The sequence below is a fragment of the Mastacembelus armatus genome, chromosome 10 (assembly GCF_900324485.2).
Source record: "Mastacembelus armatus chromosome 10, fMasArm1.2, whole genome shotgun sequence".
Taxonomy (NCBI): domain Eukaryota; kingdom Metazoa; phylum Chordata; class Actinopteri; order Synbranchiformes; family Mastacembelidae; genus Mastacembelus; species Mastacembelus armatus.
Window position 1 is genome coordinate 24718934 of NC_046642.1, and position 21808 is coordinate 24740741.

General features: G+C 40.9%; 1 protein-coding gene across 9 annotated transcripts in view; it reads right to left on the bottom strand.

Moving 5' to 3' along the window:
* Nucleotides 1-21808, bottom strand: part of abhd18 (abhydrolase domain containing 18) — a 45129-nt gene that overhangs the window by 20525 nt on the left and 2796 nt on the right. For 6 of the 9 annotated variants that reach the window (XM_026329929.1, XM_026329926.1, XM_026329925.1 and 3 more), the window contains exons 2-9: nucleotides 18504-18608; nucleotides 11067-11151; nucleotides 10862-10962; nucleotides 9991-10066; nucleotides 9759-9843; nucleotides 8888-8915; nucleotides 6065-6203; nucleotides 5364-5453 (exon numbers count right to left, since the gene is read on the bottom strand). In XM_026329929.1, coding sequence (XP_026185714.1) covers nucleotides 5364-5453; nucleotides 6065-6203; nucleotides 8888-8915; nucleotides 9759-9843; nucleotides 9991-10066; nucleotides 10862-10962; nucleotides 11067-11151; nucleotides 18504-18595 — 696 coding nt within the window. In that variant the 5' untranslated portion in view covers nucleotides 18596-18608. The remainder of the gene's footprint in view (nucleotides 1-5363; nucleotides 5454-6064; nucleotides 6204-8887; nucleotides 8916-9758; nucleotides 9844-9990; nucleotides 10067-10861; nucleotides 10963-11066; nucleotides 11152-18503; nucleotides 18609-21808) is intronic. The other 3 variants (XM_026329923.1, XM_026329927.1, XM_026329930.1) reach the window with 1 other exon arrangement.

Genomic DNA, 21808 nt, shown 5'->3' on the forward strand with positions numbered 1-21808 from the left:
GGATATAACTCCTGACGAGTGATTCCCTCTCAGCCACATTCCTGATGAAAGGCTCATTATGCAGCTCATTATGTGGGTCCTTGTGTTCTCAGGTAAATCACATGACTATTCATGCTCAGACACACCTTCCTGCATATGCCCTTTCTAAACAAAAAGTGTCTTAGAAAATTTAAATCAGTGTACTGTTTTCTGTGAATGAGAGAACAAGATGATTTTCACATAATTTTGAAGCAAACATTTTAGGCTACACAGGCTACAAGATCCAGTTCTGAAAAGTCTTGTGAACCAATGTTCAGTATGCGTTCTATGACTTTATTTCAGTGACTTTAGTTTTTCACTAACCATGCATAAACACACAGTTCTCTCAAAAATACAATCATGTATAAACTTGCTGCTCGCATATTATTGTAGCCCAGTTTGTGCTGATTAGTGTTATAATATGTTTAACCCTCTGGGGTCTGAGGGGGTTTTGGGGGCCTGGACAAATTTTGACATGTCCTGACATTTGTGCTTTTTTCAGTGTCTTTTAAACATATTAATGTCTAAAGTCTAATAACACTGTAATCAGCACAAAATTGGCTACAATAATATGTGAGCAGCAAGTTTATACATTATTGTGTTTTTGAGAAAAAACAATACACTGATTTAAATTTTCTAAGACACTTTTTGTCCAGAAAGGCCATATGCAAGAGGGTGTGTCTGAGGATGAATAGTCATGTGATTTACCTGAGAAGACAAAAGACGCACTGAACGACCAGACAAAGACGCGCATAATGAGCCTTTCAGTCAATGTAGATGGGACGGATTAGTGCAGCACAATACAAAACAATGAGGAGCCAAACGATCCTAATTTGAGTTAAAATCAGTGTTTTTACTCTGAGGACAAGCTAAACTATTTGTCTCTGTCTGGAATACAAGAAGCGCTTCTTCACGTCCGTGACGCGCCTTCATCCAAACGCGCAGAAAAAGTGAGTAAATTCTATGATGAAGTTTGACGTTTTGTGTCATTTCTCGGGGGTGTGCACATATTTACCTGGTTCACCTGAGATTATTTACAGTGGACAGCGTACAAGGCGGGACCGCATTACCTTGTCAGTGCTCAGACCATACGCCGCACACTGCATCAAATTGGTCTGCATGGCTGTCGTCCCAGAAGGAAGCCTCTTCTAAAGATGATGCACAAGAAAGCCCGCAAACAGTTTGCTGAAGACAGGCCGACTAAGGACATAGATTACTGGAACCGTGTCCGAGACCAAGATAAACTTATTTGGTTCAGATGGTGTCAAGCGTGTCTGGTGGCAACCACGTGAGGAGTACAAGGAAAGTGTGTCTTGCCTACAGTCAAGCATGGTTCTGGGAGTGTCATGGTCTGGGGCTGCATGAGTGCTGCCGGCACTGGGGAGCTACAGTTCATTGAGGGAACCATGAATGCCAACACGTACTGTGACCTACTGAAGCAGAGCATGATCCCCTCCCTTTGGAGACTGGGCCACAGGGCAGTATTCCAGCATGATAACGACCCCAAACACACCTCCCAAGATGACCACTGCCTTGCTAAAGAAGCTGAGGGTAAAGTTGATGGACTGTCCAATGTCTCCAGACCTAAACCCTATTGAGCATCTGTGGGGCATCCTCAAACAGAAGTTGGAGGAGTGCAAGGTCTCAAACATCCACCAGCTCTGTGATGTCATCATGGAGGAGTGGAAGAGGATTCCAGTGCCAACCTGTGAAGCTCTGGTGAACTCCATGCCCAAGAGGGTTATGGCAGTGCTAGAAAATAATGGTGGTCACACAAAATACTGACACTTTGGGCCCAATTTGGACATTTTCACTTAGGGGTGTACTCACTTTTGTAGCTAGCGGTTTAGACATTAATGGCTGTGTATTGAGTTATTTTGAGGGGACAGCAAATTTACACTGTTATACAAGCTGTACACTCACTACTTTATATTGTAGCAAAATGTCATTTCTTCAGTGTTGTCACATGAAAAGATGCAATAAATTATTTACAAAAATGCGAGGGGTGTACTCACTTCTGTGAGATACTGTATTTCTGGACCTCATCGTCAGTGCCTGTCATGGATGCATTCCTCAAACCCAGTAGGGGACACGGGAAGCAAAGGATTCCATCAGGCTAAAGAAACTGGGCTTTGCTGGCTGGTGGGATTCCTGAGGAAGCTGACTTGTATTGGCAGGCCTAGCAGTACACAGCATGGTTGGTTGCTGAAGCAAAAACTTGAGCATGGGAGGAGTTTGGTGAGGCCATCGAGCAGGACTTTTTGTTGGCCTCCGGTGACTCAGGAGGGGGAAACAGTGCTACACTTCTATTGTCTTTTTCTTTCTTCTCTATCTACTCTCTTTCTATATTCCCATGCCTCACCCCCTGAAATGCCTTATAGCTGGCATCATCAAAACAAACAAGATCTATTCAACAAGAGGAATTGGTTCAAAACCTCTTGGTAAAGCAACTTTGTTGGCTCAACATAGCATAATGATCCTTAATACGGTATGCCAAGCAGAGAGACCAGACAAGTTTTAAAAAAATAAATAAATAAAAAAATAAATAAATACAAGACCAGTGTTACAAAGATTATGTCCATGAGAAGGCCATTTTATAGCTATAATCAGTTCCTAGTTTCCTATCACAACAGAACACACACACAATTGCAAGAAATAGTAATGCCACTGATCGCACTTTCCTGGCTTTCTGCATAAATTGGTCATTAGATTTGATCTAATCTTCACCAAAGTCACAAATATCAAACAATATTTCTAACCTGCTTATGATGTCACCTGGAGTCAGGTGTTAGTAACCTTGAGGTCCAATCAGTAAAACAAGAATGAAGGTGAGGTTTAGAAGTACCTTGACTTATAAATGGTGAGGGACCACCATCCCTCTGTTCTGAACAGCTGCTTATATCTCTAACAACGGAAGAGGTTGGAGCTGAGCTCAGGAGACTTCGGCCAGGGAAGGCAGACGAACCAGATGGAGTATGTCCAAGGCTTTTGAAGGACTGTGCAGGACAACTAACTGTTCCTCTTCAGAGGCTCTTAAATATGAGTCTTCAGCTGGAAAAAGTTCCAGTGCTGTGGAAGACTTCTTGTCTCATACCGATGCCCAAAATAGGGCGGCTGGTGGAGCTAAATGACTATAGACCGGTGGCTTTGACATCACATATAATGAAGACCTTGGAGCGGCTCCTTGTCCGTCACATGAGGCTGCAGGTTGAGGAGGATCTTGATTCTCTTCAGTTTGCCTATCAGAAGCACTTGGGAGTGGAAGATGCGGTGCTTTACATGCGGTGCTATCTGGATGTGCCTATCTGGATGTGCCTGGTTCATATGTGAGGATTATGTTCTTTGACTTCTCCAGTGTTTTCAATACTATACGGCCTCTCATACTGAGAGACAAGCTTCTATGTATGGGGGTGGCCCCCTCTCTGGTGTCATGGATTATGGACTATTTGACATCCAGGCTGCAGTATGTCAGGCTGGGGAGATGTGTTTCTGGGACACTGGAATGCAGCACTGGGGCTCCACAAGGGACTGTTCTTGCTTCTTTTCTGTTCACGGTCTACACTTCGGACTTCAGGTATAACTCAAAATCTTGCCACATTCAGAAGTATTCTGATGACATGGCTGAGGTGGCATGTGTCAGCGATGGACAGGAGGGGGAGTACAGGGACCTAGTGCAGGCCTTCACTGACTGGAGCAAAAAGAACTATCTTCTCCTGAACACCACCAAGACTAAGGAGCTGGTGGTGGATTTTAGGAGAACAAAAGCACCACGCCAGTCAGTCTGTATTGATGGACAGGAGATAGAGACTGTACAGACCTTCAAATACCTGGGGGTGGTATTGGACGAAAAACTGGAGTGGTCTGCCAATGTGGATGCAGTGTACAGAAAAAGGCAGAGCCCCCTCTTCTTCTTGAGATGGCTCGGTTCGTACAGTGTCTGCAGTGACAATGCTATGCATGTTCTACCACACTGTCATGGCAAGTACACTGTTCTATGCTGCTGTCTGTTGGGGGAGTGACATTACTGACAGAGACTGTAGGCGCCCGGACAAACTGGTGAGAAAGAACTGTGGTGGAGCAGCAGATGTGGAGGAAGCTGCTTTCTATATTGAACAATAATAAACACTCCCTCCACCACATACTGACTAAACAGACTAGCAACTGCAGTAGGAGGCTCATCTCACTGCGCTGCAGAACTGATCCTTTGTCCCCACAGCCATTAGATTGTATAATAGTAATTATTAGTAATTTATTATTATTAGTAGTAGTAGTACTAGTAATTGATATGTAATTGTTGATAGTAATTGATCCCTTATTATTAGTAATTGATGTTACTGATATGTTATTTATGTTATATGTTATTGATTTGAGTGCCTTCATCCGTTAATTATATTTCATATTTTATTTTATATTTTACAGTGGAATCTGTTAAAGTTATTAATTAAGAGCTACAGGACAATTTGAATTTCTCCAATGGGGATGAATAAAGTATCTGTCATTTCATGTCATGTCATGTCACAGCAGTCTCTGTACTCCCTTTGAATTGAAACCGTGGTGCGGATCTCAATCATTTTGTTTAGAAGCGACCGAACATTCGTAACTAAGAGGCTAGGTAGGAGTGGCCTGGTTGCTCGAGCCTTTAGCCTAGCATGCAGCCCAATCTTCAATAAAGTCTGTCGTATGTTCTGTGTCCGATGGTTTTCTCCAGTAAAAGTACTAAAATAATAAATAAAATTATAGTTAAAAGGGAACGTTCTCAAGAGATGCGAACAAAGACATCTGCCGCGGAGGGGGCCATTTTGTGCGTACTCAAAAAAGCCAGCCAATTTGACAGTCGTCTTACTATTGAATAAGCATTATCAGCGTACATCAATCCTATTTATATAGGTCAATAGGAGTCTACTACACCTACTGGAGGCAATTAGAGTCATGTTTTAATGCTTAAATATAAGCGAGTAGCTGTCATGCCTAAACTTAGGGATATAACTTATGCAATGTACATCATGACAACAAGATCTGTAGGATGAAAACGACCTACTGAACCCTTCAGTAGGTAGTTGAGTAGGGACCTACTGACCCATAACTATAGTCTATAACTAAAGCCCAAATGGGCTATTGAATAGCATGAAAACATTCCAAACAGGTGGAAAAGCATATTAAAACCATTTTTTGTTTATATTTTCGTTTCTTGGCATGTGATCTTCTTAATCTAACCCATCAAGCTGCAGTTTGACAACTTTCAACAACAAAGGGAAAAATAATTTACACCTCTACTATGTTTGGTTATGATGTCTTGAATGCTGCTGCTATAACACAATGTCAAAGGAAAATAAAAAAAATCTTACTGTAGTGAAAACACTAGAGGCAGTGGACCAGGACAAACATGGAATCAAAGGAATGGGCTTTGGCCAGTTAGTCACAGCCAGGGACGCCATCTAGACACAAAGATAACAAACGGCACTTATCAAAAAATAAGATATGGTGGATAAAATGAGCTGACTGAAAAATCAAGAAAAAATAAAGTCCTAAAGTCGGTATTATTACGTATTATATTAGGTATACATTGACATGAACAATCCTATATATCACTGCAGAGCCTTTTACACCCACCTGACTTGCACTGATGTACAATGTATTTCAGTATATTACTATTGCTGCATATATCCAGCACACAACTGTGGGTGTATCTTCAGACTGTTTTCATTTTAATAATTTTTTATAATGAAGTCTATTTAGCTTCTGTATGTAATTTATGCTTTAACTATATTTGGGTTATATGTGATTATATTGGGCTATATGGGTGACTATATTGGGTTATATGTGAATAATGTGAATTGGCTGCAGTTACAAGCACTGTAATTACCCGTTTCAGATTAACATATCAGTCCATCAGTCTACTTGGGCTTATTTGTATATTTCAGCTCTAAAGTATCACAGAATAACAAGGATTTTGGTTGATTATTTAGTAGAACATTAGTGAAACATAGTTGGTTTCATTTAAACAAAAACAAGAAAAATGACAATGTGTACTGTTTTGGTGACTCACATATCCTCCCATGGAGATGCCAGTCATTCCTAGTGGCCAGTATCCTTCTCTTTCCAGCCAACGGAGAAGCGCAGTAGACTCCAAGATCAAAGCCCCTCCCATCACAAATAGGTCTGACACATTTTTCAGACTGGACCGCCTAAAATACACAGAAAAAATTCTATTTAATTCACACTGAATAATGCGGATTTTACAGGAAAAGCCTACTCAAAATGTCTTGGCATTAAACGATTGTCCTCTGTAGTCTTGCTGATGATTCTGAGTATTTTGTAACTTGATCTTTCATAGAGGACTGGTCCTGCTATTAGTCTGTATTCACAATGGATTCCAAAGAAAAAAAAACAACAAAAAAAAAAAAAAAAAAAAAAAAAAAAAAAAAGCTGTCTCTGTTCTTTTGTGAAATAAAGTAGTAAAGAATCTATAATCCAAACCTATAGTATAATAATAATGACTGATAATGATAATAGTAAATAATATCAATAGCAAATAGTAAATAATCTATCTAGATGGTTTTCATTCTGATTTTCCATGCTGTAATTTTACTGGTACACTACACTAGTAAATTTACACTCCCAGTTTCTGATTTATAATTGATATGTGGTCAGATCCATAACCTCATTCATAATTTTTGATGAGGAGTTTTTCATATATATTATCATTTTTTAGTTAAAAACTGCATTGTATTTTAGAAAAAGGGTCTTCTGTAACTGACTGTAACTAAGCAATATTTTAGGTTCAATATAATAGTGACAGCTTGTTTGCAACTTTCTAATTTTGAAAAGAAAAAAAAAGAAAATCAACATATGTTATTTGTCAAGGAGTGCCCAAACTTTTGCATATACCTCTACTGTCTCTCTGTCTTACTGACAAGGTTTATCTGCTAGTTACAGTGGGTACGGAAAGTATTCAGACCCCTTTAAATTTTTCGCTCTTTGTGTCATTGCAGCCATTTGCCAAAATCAAAAAAGTTCATTTTATTTCTCATTAATGTACACTCAGCACCTCATCTTGACAGAAAAAAAACAGAAATGTAGAAATTTTTGCAAAGTTATTAAAAAAGAAAAACTGAAATACCACCTGGTCATAAGTATTCAGACCCTGTGCTCAGTATTGAGTAAAAGCACCCTTTTGAGCTAGTACAGCCATGAGTCTTCTTGGGAATGATGCAACAAGTTTTTCACACCTGGATTTGGGGATCCTCTGCCATTCTCCCTTGCAGATCCTCTCCAGTTCTGTCAGGTTGGATGGTGAACGTTGGTGGACAGCCATTTTCAGGTCTCTCCAGAGATGCTTAATTGGGTTTAGGTCAGGGCTCTGGCTGGGCCAGTCAAGAACGGTCACAGAGTTGTTCTGAAGCCACTCCGTTGTTATTTTAGCTGTGTGCTTAGGGTCATTGTCCTGTTGAAAGGTGAACCTTCGGCCCAGTCTGAGGTCCTGAGCACTCTGGAAGAGGTTTTCTTCCAGGATATCTCTGTACTTGGCTACATTCATCTTTCCTTCAGTTGCAACCAGTCGTCCTGTTCCTGCAGCTGAAAAACACCCCCACAACATGATGCTCCCACCACCATGTTTCACTGTAGGGATTGTATTGGGCAGGTGATGAGCAGTGCCTGGTTTTCTCCACACACATACAGCTTAGAATTAACGCCAAAAAGTTCAATCTTGGTCTCATCAGACCAGAGAATCTTATTTCTCATAGTCTGGGAGTCCTTCATGTGTTTTTTGGCAAACTCTATGCGGGCTTTCATGTGTCTTGCACTGTGGAGAGGTTTCCGTCGGGCAACTCTGCCATAAAGCCCCGACTGGTGGAGGGCTGCAGTGATAGTTGACTTTGTGGAACTTTCTTCCATCTCCCTACTGCATCTCTGGAGCTCAGCCACAGTGGTCTTTGGGTTCTTCTTTACCTCTCTCACCAAGGCTCTTCTCCCACGATTGCTCAGTTTGGCTGGACGGCCAGGTCTAGGAAGAGTTCTGGTCGTCCCAAACTTTTTCCATTTGAGGATTATGGAGGCCACTGTGCTCTTAGGAACCTTGAGTGCTGCAAAAATTCTTTTGTAACCTTGGCCAGATCTGTGCCTTGCCACAATTCTGTCTCTGAGCTCCTTGGGCAGTTCCTTCGACCTCATGATTCTCATTTGCTCTGACATGCACTGTGAGCTGTAAGGTCTTATATAGACAGGTGTGTGCCTTTCCTAATCAAGTCCAATCAGTTTAATTAAACACAGCTGGACTCCAATGAAGGAGCAGAACCATCTCAAGGAGGATCAGAAGAAATGGACAGCATGTGAGTTAAATATGAGTGTCACTGCAAAGGGTCTGAATACTTATGACTATGTGATATTTCAGTTTTTCTTTTTTAATAAATTTGCAAAAATTTCTACATTTCTGTTTTTTTTTCTGTCAAGATGGGGTGCTGAGTGTACATTAATGAGAAATAAAATGAACTTTTTTGATTTTGGCAAATGGCTGCAATGACACAAAGAGTGAAAAATTTAAAGGGGTCTGAATACTTTCCGTACCCACTGTATATAACATAAATCAGACTCTTTCAGGACATGATAAACATCAACTATCCACATTTCTCTCTTTGAAAAATACAGATTATAATTAATAGAGAATACAAAGAGAGTCAAAATAGCTTGTTGGCACATAATCATTTACAAATCTGAGACAGCATAATGTATGTAAAGTATGTAGCCATCAACTGCAAACTGAAGATCCTGTCTAAATTCTTATATTGTTTTCATCTACTTCTATCAGACATGAATAATGCAATCAAATAAATAAATCAAAACACTAGTATAAGAATTGACATTTACTTACAGTTGGTCCTTGGGTTTACGATAGCCATGTAAACAGTCAGTTAAAGAACAATAAGAAATGGCATACAGATGATATACATCAGCCAATGATACCAAGAAAATACAAACATGTGACCAAATGAATAAATCCCATTTAACCTATGGCACAAAAGAGCATGTTGTCTTACCTGAATTTGTATAATTATAATCTTTTATTGCAGTTCTATAGGAGCAAGGTCTAAAAAATAAACTTGATGGTATCATCAAGGTCCAGAACTTCACACATGTATAAGTGAATTATCCAAATCAGGATGTTCATAATTTGACCGGAGTCTATTTGTTGTTATGTAAGCTGGTTTAAAGTTTACATGGGTTTTACATTTTTTACATGGATTGAATTATTTTAGTGTGATGTGGATTCCAGCTTATTTTGAATGCATTTGGCATTTCACCATTTAAACTTCTTTAATTCCAAATGTAGAAATGCTATTCAATGAATAGTTTGGGTAGTGTAGTTATGATTTTATTTAATCAAAGCAGTCAGTAAATACTGACAAATGCCTTTGTATACATGTAACTTGAGTCACAGTTGTATCATGTAAGTTTTTGGAAATTCCAATTCTCTTCACCCTTTCACCCCAGATTCAACTTTTATTGATGCCACAAGAAAATTGTTAGTGTTTTCTGTGGGTATTCATAGTTATTTGTATTATTTATATATTGTATTAGTATTTACATTTGGGAAGCCAACACCGAGACGCATTCTATTCTTGCATACTTGGCTAATAAACCATATTCAGATTCTAAGGCTATACAGTCTATTACAGGAAAGGGCCAAATGAAGAAAAAAATAGAAAAGAGGAAGCAATTGGAAGAAGTCAAGATAAGGATATAGTAAGGGTTTTCCAGCAGCAGTGAAGCTATTCCTGCTTCTTTGATCATAGGTCTTGCCATGAGGGTCCGTCGACGCCAGAAAAACTACAGACCGACAGCCACACAAACACACACACATAAAGGTCACAGAAAGTACAGAGAAAAGGGATCACCATTTTCTGCCTAATACGGGCTGTCTGGGTACACTTTAATGTTCATGATATGTTGAGACTGAAAGGTTAAGAGCTTTACATGGTCTCCAGTTCCAGCCAGGTGGATGCATACTGGTCTGTTCTTCTTCCATCTCTTAGGAACTATAAATTGGAATCTGAAATAAGAAACACACTGTGATGATTCACTTGGATGCCACAATGCACAAATGCATCAAGAGTGATCACTGTGTGGAAATCAACAATTCAATAATGTATTTGTGCTCTTATTTAACAGGAACAATGTACAATAAAGTTTGAGTCATGGCAACTCAAAACGTTTCCCGTAAATCAGGTGAGAGTCATTAGACCCACACTCCTGACTTGGTTTCACTTCACACCTGGTCTGGATAGGCTCGTTAGGTGAACAAAAGACGTAAGCTCAGGTGACGGTCATTAGGATCTAATGGTGTTCTAATCTAATTTCCACACCGGGAAATTAATGAACACATCAAATATCTTCCAGGGAGGACACACTCTGCAGGCAGTTGGTATATTAGAGGGGTCACATGAGTCCACCATTAGATCCTAATGACCCTCACCTGAGCTCACTTCTATTAAACCAACTCAGGAGCGTGGGTCTAATGACTCTCACCTGGTTTACATAGCTCACCTAATGAGCCTATGGGACCAGGGGTGGAGTGAAGGGTGGGAGTAGTGAAACATTTCGACCTAAAAACTAAAAGTCCAGTTGTCATGACTCAACCTCTAGATAACTTCACCTGGACAACTGAGAATCTCCACAGACGATGTACAATAAAGTTACAACAGATGAAAGTGCTATTACATAAATGGTTCTGCCTTGTTTGTCTTGGATAGAAACTGGCAGGCACAGGGATAAAAACAACCTTATTGTCATCATTATTTGGTTGCACTGAACATGAGCAGTAAAATAGGCAAAATCATGTGTGCACCTGGCTTTGACAGCCTCTGGTGGCAGGATTCCAGGAACCAAGTGCTCCAGAGGAGAGATGAAATACCCATCGTGGATCTGACATTCACTATTTTCCTCTGTCTGGACACACAGGCACAAACAAAACATACTGTACATATCAATGCTAATACAAAGAATACTTACTCTATGCTACTAGTTAACACTGAAACGAGCAAACGGAGTACCTTGTTTATATAAACTGGGTAGTTTTCAGCCACCAGAGACTTGCATTTTTCCCTGTCTCCAATAACCTTACGGAACTCAAAGATTCTTCAAAACAGACACAACACACAAAAAAGGACAGCATATGAATTCAACATCAGAACAGAGCAACACACACCATCAGAACTTCATCTATTGGCTGGACCATGTACAGTAACTTTTGAATTAGTTTGACATTGACCAATGTAACACTAATATTTAAAAACAACGTATTCCATTTCTCAGGCTGGCCCACTTCTTACTTGCTTGAGTAATACAATAGGATTTTTCCGAGATTATGGACATACAGCAGTAGCCATTCAAAGTGCTGCTCCAATAACGGGCCACATTTACCATAAATGCAGTGCGTTTGTGTTGACAGCATGGTATATGTTACACTGTTACACTAATGTCTACAGGTGGCACTCAAATTTTACACTGCTGATGACATGGCAGAAAGCAAAACAAAAAAATGCATTCTGGTATTCTGGTTGTGACCTGTAGCACCGCAGCAATAAGTTTGCCCTCAGATAATGCTGAGTCAATCGTGCACGTAAAACATCAGCAATTAATTACATTTATATTCTCAATTTCACTGCAGTTTCTACATTAGCTTCCACAACTTTTGCAGAAGGAAGAAGGTTAACATGGTTAATGAGGTGGCCATTATAGTGCAATGAACTAGCAGCTGGCTACATAACTAAACTGCAAGAGCTGGCTAGGTAATACAGGAGCACACGCTTACTTACTCCGCTTCTTTTGTCTTTTTAATAGCACTCGTGCCCCAACTCCATCAACAGTGAGTACACATAACCCGCCCTTGGCAGCTATGGAGTTCCCCCGGAACCCCAAATCTGACGAACATCTCCTCCACCAGTTTCAGCATCGCTGTGGAGGCATTCTAGTCTGGTACCGCATACGCCTCGGGCCACTTGGTGAAGTAGTCCATTGCTACCAAGACGTCGCGGTTGCTGGAGTCAGTGTTCGGGAATTGACCTAACACCCGCTCCATGGGTCCCCCCACCAGGTACTGTCTGCTGACTGGGTCCTTTCTGTGCAGTATACGTGTCACAGCAATGGACGTGCAACTCCACATCCTTCCAACAGCCGGGCCAGTAGAACCACTGCCTCAGTCTCTTTAAAGTCTTTCAGTTCCTGTAATGGTCTGCCCCAACTGAGCCGTGGACCAGAACCTCTGGTGCCAAGACCCGAGACACCTGGAGCTGCAGCAGATCGGTCCCCTAGCCAGGGACACACCATCCCTGATAGAGCACCCCCCTTTGTGACACTTCAGGTTGTTCCACTGGGAATGCAGCACCTTCATCTCCGGCGCCTCTGCCACCACGGTTTGCCAGTCATGACACTGCCGTGCCTCCAGCCACCTTTTCACCACGGCCAGCGAAGGATCCGTTGCCTGCTGCTGTCTCAACTGGACCTTGGTGAATTATCTCACCTGCTGTTCATTCAGTCGAGGGCATCGCCACGTCTCACCTCCGCCGTGCAGCTCCACCAGGAGAAACCAATTGCCCAGGAGATATGACCAGAAATGTCTCACTGCCAGGACCACAGCAAGCAACTCCCGTCTGGTAACACAGTAGTTGCGCTCCGCTCGGTTCAGACTGCAGCTGTACTAGACTACCACTCTCTCTCTGCGCTGTCCTCCCTCTGTGAGCACTGGGATAGGGATAAGCCAACAATGGTGCGTCGTTCAATGCCGTCTTGAGCTGCTCAAAGGTGGAGTCCACGCAAAGGCCCGTCCCTTCTCAGTCAGCTGGTGGAGGGGGCTGGCAATGCTAGCGAAGTCCGTCATGAACTTCCTATACTATGACGCCAGCCACAGAATTCCATTGAGTACCCTCTCCATCAGGCGCTCGAAGGTAGCAGGGGCATTACATAGTCCAAATGACATCACCCGAAACTGCCACAGTCCCTGACCAATTGTGCAGGCAGTTTTGGGTTTTGCCTCTGGTGTCAGCTCTAATTGCCAATATCCACTGCGCAGGTCGAGGGAGTTAAACCAGGATGACCCAGTGTGGAAATGCAGACGCACCTATGGGGACTTCATATAAGATAAAGGAAGTAACTGGCCTTAGCTTGCTCAGCGACCACCGCCCTGAACACATAAAAGACAACAAGGGAATAACAACTCCATATATGGTAATAGACTAAATTCCTTTTGGTGGAAAAGTACTGGTATGGTGGTCACCAGCTATATACATGGTATAGTTTCCACCTATAGGTCAGATCTCTCTGCCTGCGTGTGTGAGTTGATCTCCGGAGACGTCTCTATATTTTTACAATAAACCAGTGTGTCGATTCCTAACTTTCGCTCCGTCTTCTTTTAACCCTCCATCAATGGACTCGGGTGAAGGTCACAAGGTCTGACTTTTCAACAATTTGGGAGCTCGTCCGGTCTTGGAGAGGGAATTGGACTGAGGAACCGTCCGAAAGACCACATTGACAGTCTCTGAGGCGCCAAATAAAAGGTAAGGCAGAAACCTATTATATTAAATTCTGCTGAATTGACTACCACTTAATAAAAAGACCTGAGCCGTGTGCCATCGGCAGGCCACAGTTGAATAATACCTGAACTGTGTGCGATCGGCAGGTAAACTGTGAATGTGTCTGAGCCGTGTGCAATCGGCAGACACAGCGTGAGTGAAGACCTGAGCTGTGTGCGATCGGCAGGCCACAGTTGAATAATACCTGAGCCGTGTTCGATCGGCAGGTAAACTGTGAATGTGTCTGAGCCGTGTTCGATCGGCAGATACTCGTATGAATGTGAGATTGTGTGACTGGCAAGTAATATTGCATTATTCAATGTAGTTATTGTTATTAGACAAAGGGTCTAAGGCAGAGGTCACTAACAGGCGGACCGCGGTCCGGGTGCGGACCCAGAAGCCGCCCCATACGGACCCGGACGTACAGCCAAAACAGAAGATTGTGATTTAAAACCTAACGGGGCGCTTCTATTTCCACCGGCGCAGCTTTTTTAGACTTTACGGTAGTGGAAACGCACAGACCAATTGCATGCGAGTTGAGCCATCCCACGTGATACCACTCAGCCAATCAAGTCTGTGCATCCCAGGCGGTAAACTTTACGACTCTACAGTGTAAACAGCGCTAGAGGCAAGTTACACATGAAAACAGAGTTGCCAACTTAGCGACTTTATCGCTATATTTAGCGAGTATTCAGACCCCTCTAGCGACACTTTTTTTTAAGCGACTAGCGACAAATCTGGCATCTTTTTCTGGTGTTACTGGAGACTTTTTGAGACTCTGATGTGTCTGTACTGCACCGTTCTTACACTTCTCAATTTGCCGCAGTAAGACGGCAAATCAGCTGCAGCCGCGAGCCCCTCCCCCGTCCCAAAGCCTTCACAGGTGGCCCAGTCCTCTCGCAGCAGTCCCTCCCTCCCAGCTGCAGTCACAGCAGGAAGTGTTCCCGCCTCCGCGTCCCGACTGCAATGTGCGTGATCTGTACTGATGCATGGCATAATAAAAAAATAAAATAAAATAAAAAGTAAAATGTTCTTTGTCTAAAATAAATCACTGCATTTGAATCAAACAGCCTCAGTCATTTACAGCAAGGCAAATGTATTTAGTTCTGAGAACTTATTAAATGCAGGCCGTCACGCTACATTATATGGCACAGTACAAATATTTTGAGTGTCCCTTATTCTGTCCCTTATTTCTTATAAAGAATCACAATTGTCTCTTACTTTCCATTTCTGAAGTTGGCAAAAGCGTCCATCACAATTACAGCATGTGCCATGGACATTATGCAAATTACACGATGACGTCATTCTGTGACTTCTAGCGACTTTTAGGACAGCCAATAGCTACTTTCCTTACTGACGAGTTGGCAACACCGCATGAAAAGACGGTACAAAGAAAAAGAAAGAGAGCGATACATGTAGAAAACAAAGGGAGAGAAACTGTAAAGTGAGACGGAGAAAGAGCGAGAACTTAGTTAATGAGAGAACATTATACATATATGTTCAGCTGTGTGTTACATGACAATAAATATTGTCAGAAAGTTTTTGAATTGTACTGAATTCATTTGATTTGACAGTCAGGTATTGATTACATGCAGATGTTGATAAAACTACTAGGCTACTTAAATATATATCACACTAACTAGTTAGACATTATGATCTTCCGGACCTTTGCTTCAAGAAATTTTCTCTAACTGGACCTCTTTAAATTTTAGTTGAATACCCCTGGTCTAAGGTGTATAAATTGTCATACGGTGCATAAGTATAACATCTGTTATCACATAGGACTATGTGAAGAGGTAAGAAAAGATATTTATGAGGCACGTGGCGAAAGAAGAGGTAAGTACGAAAGGGAAGTGTCTCTGAGAGGGACCCTAATAGACTGAGCAGAGAAGCAGGAAGTAGAGGTAAAGTGATTCAGAGGCTGCTCCTCCCATTATTTGGCTCCCTCTAGTGGCGCCGAGCAGAATTACAGGAGAAGTTGCTGACACGTTTGGTCAGTGGAAAAACCTCATTATGTCTGTATTAGTTTCTATTGCTGTGTTTGTGGGGATCCTGGTCACCTGTGGGTGCTGCTTCATTCCATGCCTGCATTCCCTCGCAGTTAGACTCATATTGTCTACTTTAGAGAAACACGACCCGAAAGTTCTGATGCCCTTATTGGCCCAGGGCTCAGATGACGACAGTGATGACTCAGACGGGGTACAGCTCTGAGAGATGTGATCTCCTAAAGGAGATCAAGAGAGGGATAGCAAAAATTCTAATTTGTTTGGATGGGCTCTTAGGAGAGCCCAAAAGGGGGACTTGTGGAAATGCAGACGCACCTATGGGGACTTCATATAAGATAAAGGAAGTAACTGGCCTTAGCTTGCTCAGCGACCACCGCCCTGAACACATAAAAGACAACAAGGGAATAACAACTCCATATATGGTAATAGACTAAATTCCTTTTGGTGGAAAAGTACTGGTATGGCGGTCACCAGCTATATACATGGTATAGTTTCCACCTATAGTTCAGATCTCTCTGCCTGCGTGTGTGAGTTGATCTCCGGAGACGTCTCTATATTTTTACAATAAACCGGTGTGTCAATTCCTAACTTTCGCTCCGTCTTCTTTTAACCCTCCATCAATGGACTCGGGTGAAGGTCACAAGGTCTGACTTTTCAACACCAGCAACATGATCCAATGCGCTATTAATGCAGGGCAAGGGCTATGAGTCCGCTGTGTAGTGCGGCGAGATGCACCTGAGTGAGTTAAGGCTCTAGTGTCCCATTGAACCGGGAAAGCTTAGCTGGCATCTTGGGCATCTGGGTCATTGTCTCATAGCTTGCAGTGATTGTCGAGGCATTAGAGGCAGCGCCCATAGCTAGGGGTGTCAGGTGTTCAGTGACCACTCTGCCGGTTGCCATAGCGCCAACCCATGATGCACTGGCATACTCTGGTCTCAGCTGGTGACGGCCACGTCTCATCTGTTCTAACAGCAGGCTGCTCTCCGCTACAGCGTGCTCTAGTTCATGTATTTCTGGATCCATGACTTGTCTTCTAGACAGCAGGTACCACTTCTGATACCAATGTAATGAACTAGCAGCTTGCTACGTAAATAAACTGCAAGAGCTAGCTAGCTAATACAAGAACACAGGCTTACTCCGTTTCTTTTGTCTTTTTAAGAGCGTTCATGCCCCATATACCGCACAACTCCAAGCACTCATTTATTTAGTCACAACACAGAGTATAACTACAGCTCCAACTCCATCAACAGTGAGTACACATAACCCAGGAGGTTCCTCTTACAAGAAGCCTTCACAGTGATGGTGTTATAACACTCCTCTCCAGAGCACATAACCCCTGCACTTTATAACCCCTACAATAACCCCAACACATTGAACAATTAGTACACGAACAGTAGAACAAAAGAGAACAACAAAAATAACCTACTTTTCCTTGCCCACAGTCCTTTCCATCATGCGCTCTCCTGTGGCCACTACAATAGGGTGGCAGACCATAAAATGCATAGTGGTATAAAATATACCTACCCCGGAATTCTTGTCTTGTCGCACCAGAGAACAGTTTAACAAAGATTAATTAATTGGTACTTAGAAAAAGATGTAGTGAATTCTCAGTCATTTTCGCTTCACTGAGGAACTGTCAAGTAACATAAGTTTTAAAACATGGGAAACTGCTTGTTTGTATGTTAGTTTAGATTGGTTTCCCTTCTCTTCTGTTGTGCTTATTGTTTGCTGGTATGGCCACAGTACTATTTAAGTTGCCCTCATGTCCCATTATGTGAGGTCAGTGTGTTCATCATATCATTTTGTCATTCTTATTTGTATAGGTAGGTTTTGTTAATAGCCAATATAGCCTACTTCTTGTTTGCTTTATCACCCTTGCCTAGCTCATAGTTTATCTTAGTTCAGATGTGTTATGTATTTTAGCAGCGTGGAGCACATACATAGATTTTAAAATTACATGAATATGGATTACTGATTAAAAGTGAGCGTTTGCAGCAAGTTATTATGGTATATGCATAAATTCAAATTGTCAGAGCATTGTCTGAACTGTTATTCAGAAACTCTGTTTTCAGATTTAGCACAGTAGAAATACTGTGAAAGTTCTGCATTTGATTTTTACATTTGAGTAGAGCAGAGTTGGATCTAACCTTTCTGAGGCCCTAAACAAAATTCAGTTTAGGGGCCCTACTACCAATTCTATGAGCCATTGTTAGTTATGCAGTGTCCAGGAAAAATAATATATCCTAAGAATAACAATAAAGACACCAATCCAGAGAACACTGTGTAAATAAATCACATGCATTTTATTTAAAAAATACACTACTTAATGCTGGAGAAAATACACTACTTAATACTGTAAAAATATTACCTAAACAATATAATCTATAATAACCAATAAAAATGAAGTATTTTTTATATATAACTCCAAACAAGAAAAAAATGTCAAAATAACACTCCAATACCAAAAGATTATAATTTTTATTAATATTAGTAGTAGTAGTACGTAGTTGTATTAGTAGTGGTAGTTTGAGTTAAAATGAAGAAAGCATACTTTTACATTGTAATATGAATGATTTCCTTTTGCCAAAGGAAATGCTTTAATTTTAAAGGTGTGTGTGCCTGCACACCCTCATGAGCTTGACTGCTATCATTCCCAAGCTAGCAGGCACCCCTCATTTCCTAAACCAGCTGAGTTAGCAAAATTTTTCTTTTAACAGTCTGATAACAGTCCAGAACCAGAATGTTCTGAACAACTGACTACATCTCTTAGCTTCCAAAGCAACATTTATAAATCATTTAGAAAGAGCCAAAAGACGATGTTCAATTTCCTTTTTATTTCAAGTTCCCTCTTGGTTTTCTGTATATTAAGACATGCTTCTCTAGGCTGTATTCTGTTGCGTTCTATTTTCCATACCTCTTGAGGTCTTCAGGCTTTCCCCATCCTCCTATAAAGAGTTTAGTGAGAAGTAGCCTTCTGTAAAATACATCCAGTCGGCTCACACCCATGGACCAGCACCTACTATCCACGCAGAGAGAGACATACTTTAATTAGAATATGCAGCATTAAGTAGGATATAAGCACCAATCCAACTCTTATGTGTTGTTGCCTGCCAACTGTAAAATATCTACCCAGAACAGAAGGTTTAAAAATGTTTAGCAAAGAACATGAACATCTATATTAGAAAACACTCATCCGGTGACCAGAAACCCCACTCATTATAGCTTTAATTGTTAAGTGAAGAGCAACGTTAGGAAGGAGCTGGTGCGTATGGCTGGCACCAGTGGCATCATTAGGTATAATCATTCAGGGCTTTAGCCCCGAATACTCTAAGCCCTGAACACATTCTGTCCTGTCAAAGGTTTACACTAAGTTAACACAAGGTTAACTCTAAGGTCATGGGCTGATTTTGGAGCAAAGTGGCACTAATTACAGCATCTGACAAAGGGGTACTAATTTACCAATGCACGTGAAGGGGAAGTGGGAGAAAGGTGCAAATTCACTGACTAGCAGTCATGAAAGTATGAAAGGTTTTGGTAGGAACACCCAAGTCTAGCCATCTTAGATATTTAAAGAAAAAAAAATAAAAGTAAATGAGAAAGCTTTTACAGACATAACTTCTGGTCATAATGCAAGTTTTTAAGTTAAGTTAGTTAAGTTACGCACATTGCTGTAAGTCATTCCAGTGAAACCATTTGCCTCCCTTTGCAAATTATTGTGTGGCCATAGAAGGATGGATAGACAATTATTTCTTATACAAAAAATATTAAAGCTTCAAACCAGAGATGATCACAAGTCATTTCTTGGAAGACCAAATCAAATCTCAAATCTCTGGTCATAAGTCCAAATCAAGTCTCAAGTGTCATGGTTGCAATGAACAATGCTTGTTGCTTGCTTTGCAAATTGCAAAGCTCTACAAAGCTAGTAACAAGCTAACATTAGATAGCCAATGCTGAGCTAAACCCAGTGACAACTGAGTTGCCTGTTCAGGTGCGTTTAGAGGCCTGATAAAATTAGATGTTGTTGATCCAGGGTCTTATTTTTATATTGCACACATTGCATGTTGCTGTTCATTTGTTTGCTTTGTACAAAGTCAAAGGGAAGCAATATACCTTTGCTGCATCTATTCTGCCAATCATTTACCAGAAGAATAAAAAAGTAAACACACTGCATGTGAGCAATTTACTTCAATGCGCTAAAATAAAGCCACAATGCCACAACTCCTTGAAATCTTTTTGGAAGCAGACATTTCCCTAAAGTTCATCCACCTTATTCCTTAGGGACTGGACGTTTGCCACAATCACAGAGGGCAGGGGAATCCTGGTGAGCCACTGTTTACTTAGCCGCAGTCCAACTCTGCTTCTTCCAGGAGTTGCTTGCAATAAGAGTTTTGTGATTAAAGTCCCTTGTAAGGAACCCGGGCAGTTTTAAAGTGATATCTGTCATTTGGGTGAAACTAATGCATTTTAGCTGCAGCAACATGTCACGAGAGTATGTTTGGTATGTCCTTTCCATGATTATAGTGCAACTGTCATTGCCTGCAGACATAAAACACACTAAAAGCCACCACAGGGCAAGATAAAGGAGATCCATTTTGGATTTGCTCTGATGAGTACTAAGAAGTCCAGTGGAAGCTCACAGGAACCACATAAAATTTGTAAGGACAATAAAATATAACTATGAAACCCTGAAAATGAACATCAAACTCACACTGCTGGCTGCTGCATGCGCCCAAACCATCGATTTATCACCTCCAAGTCAACCACTGTAAGAAGCTAGCTTAAGACCAAAATGCCTTGACAACACATACAGTGGTACCGGTTCCACTTAAAAACAACTTTTGTTTTGTCCATGTCATTACTCCCGTCTTTAACTTTAACACCAAAGTATAGCCAATATGTGCTTTTAAAGATGAAGAAATCTTCATTTCACTCATTCAATCGCTTCGCTTCTGATGTGAAAAGACAGATCTGTGTTGTACAATAAGGACTGGCTCTACCACAGACTAAAATATTAATATTTATATATATATAAATATCAGTCTTTTTGCACAGCCCTAGTTTGAACATAAGAGGGTCCATAAGTGCATATGGCACTAGGACTCCCTAGGTATGTTGTGGACATATGGGTGATGAGAGGGGCAGAGCTGTCAACCGATCACCATCTGGTGGTGTATTGGATCTGTTGACCAGGGAGGAAGCTGGACAGACTACTTTCATGTTATATACAGGGTTTTACATTTATGTCTAAACCGTGCTCTACATGAAGGATGGTAGACAATTACTTTTAGTCACTTCATCTGACCTCCGGCTGTATATTGTGGAAATATGGGTGAAGAGAGTGGCAGAGCTGTCAACTGATCACCACCTGGTGGTGTATTGGATCCGTTGACGAGAGAGGAAGCTGGACAGACTACTTATATGTTATATACAGGGTTTTACGTTTATTTCTAAACCATGCTCTACATGAAGGATGGTAGACAATTATTTTTTAAGAAACACTAAACTTAATATAGATTGTAATTTATTTTTCTCCCTCCTCTTTTGAATTCCTAGCAGTAAAAAGGCTTTTTCACCATTAATAATTTTATTATTTTATCAAAACTATGATAACTATCATATCATTTATATATAGAGCACATTAAAACAACCAAGGTTGACTGAAGTGCTTTATACAAATCAATAATCATGAAAACACAAGATGAAATGTAACAGAGCAAATTTTCTACCATTTTTATTCTTACTGGTAGTTTTTGGTTATTTTAGGTTTTGTTATGTTATTATTTCTGGCTATTTAAGTGGAGGTAAAATGTACACAGTAACATAACACCAGTGAGTGATTTATGAGACTACTCAGTGATACTGGCCAGGCCACTTTAGCAAATGCGTAACTTCCAACAATTGAGATTATTTTGTTCCCATGCAAGGTGAATAATGTTATATTAATTTGAGAGAACTAGCTAAAATAAAATAGCTAAGAAATCAACCCCAAAAACTAGGACTCTACTGTAAAGCCAATGACACAGCAGTAGCCACCATCACCCAGAATAAATCAAAATTTCTCTTTTATATGATTTTATATATGGGTCAGTGACGTTTACTTCCATAAGCAACATATTTTCTATTTTTGATGAAAAACGGCTTAATATTATTCAAAAATCTGTGACACACCCTTCCACACTTGGAAATGGTGAAATTAACTTAAATTGAGGAGAAAATTTT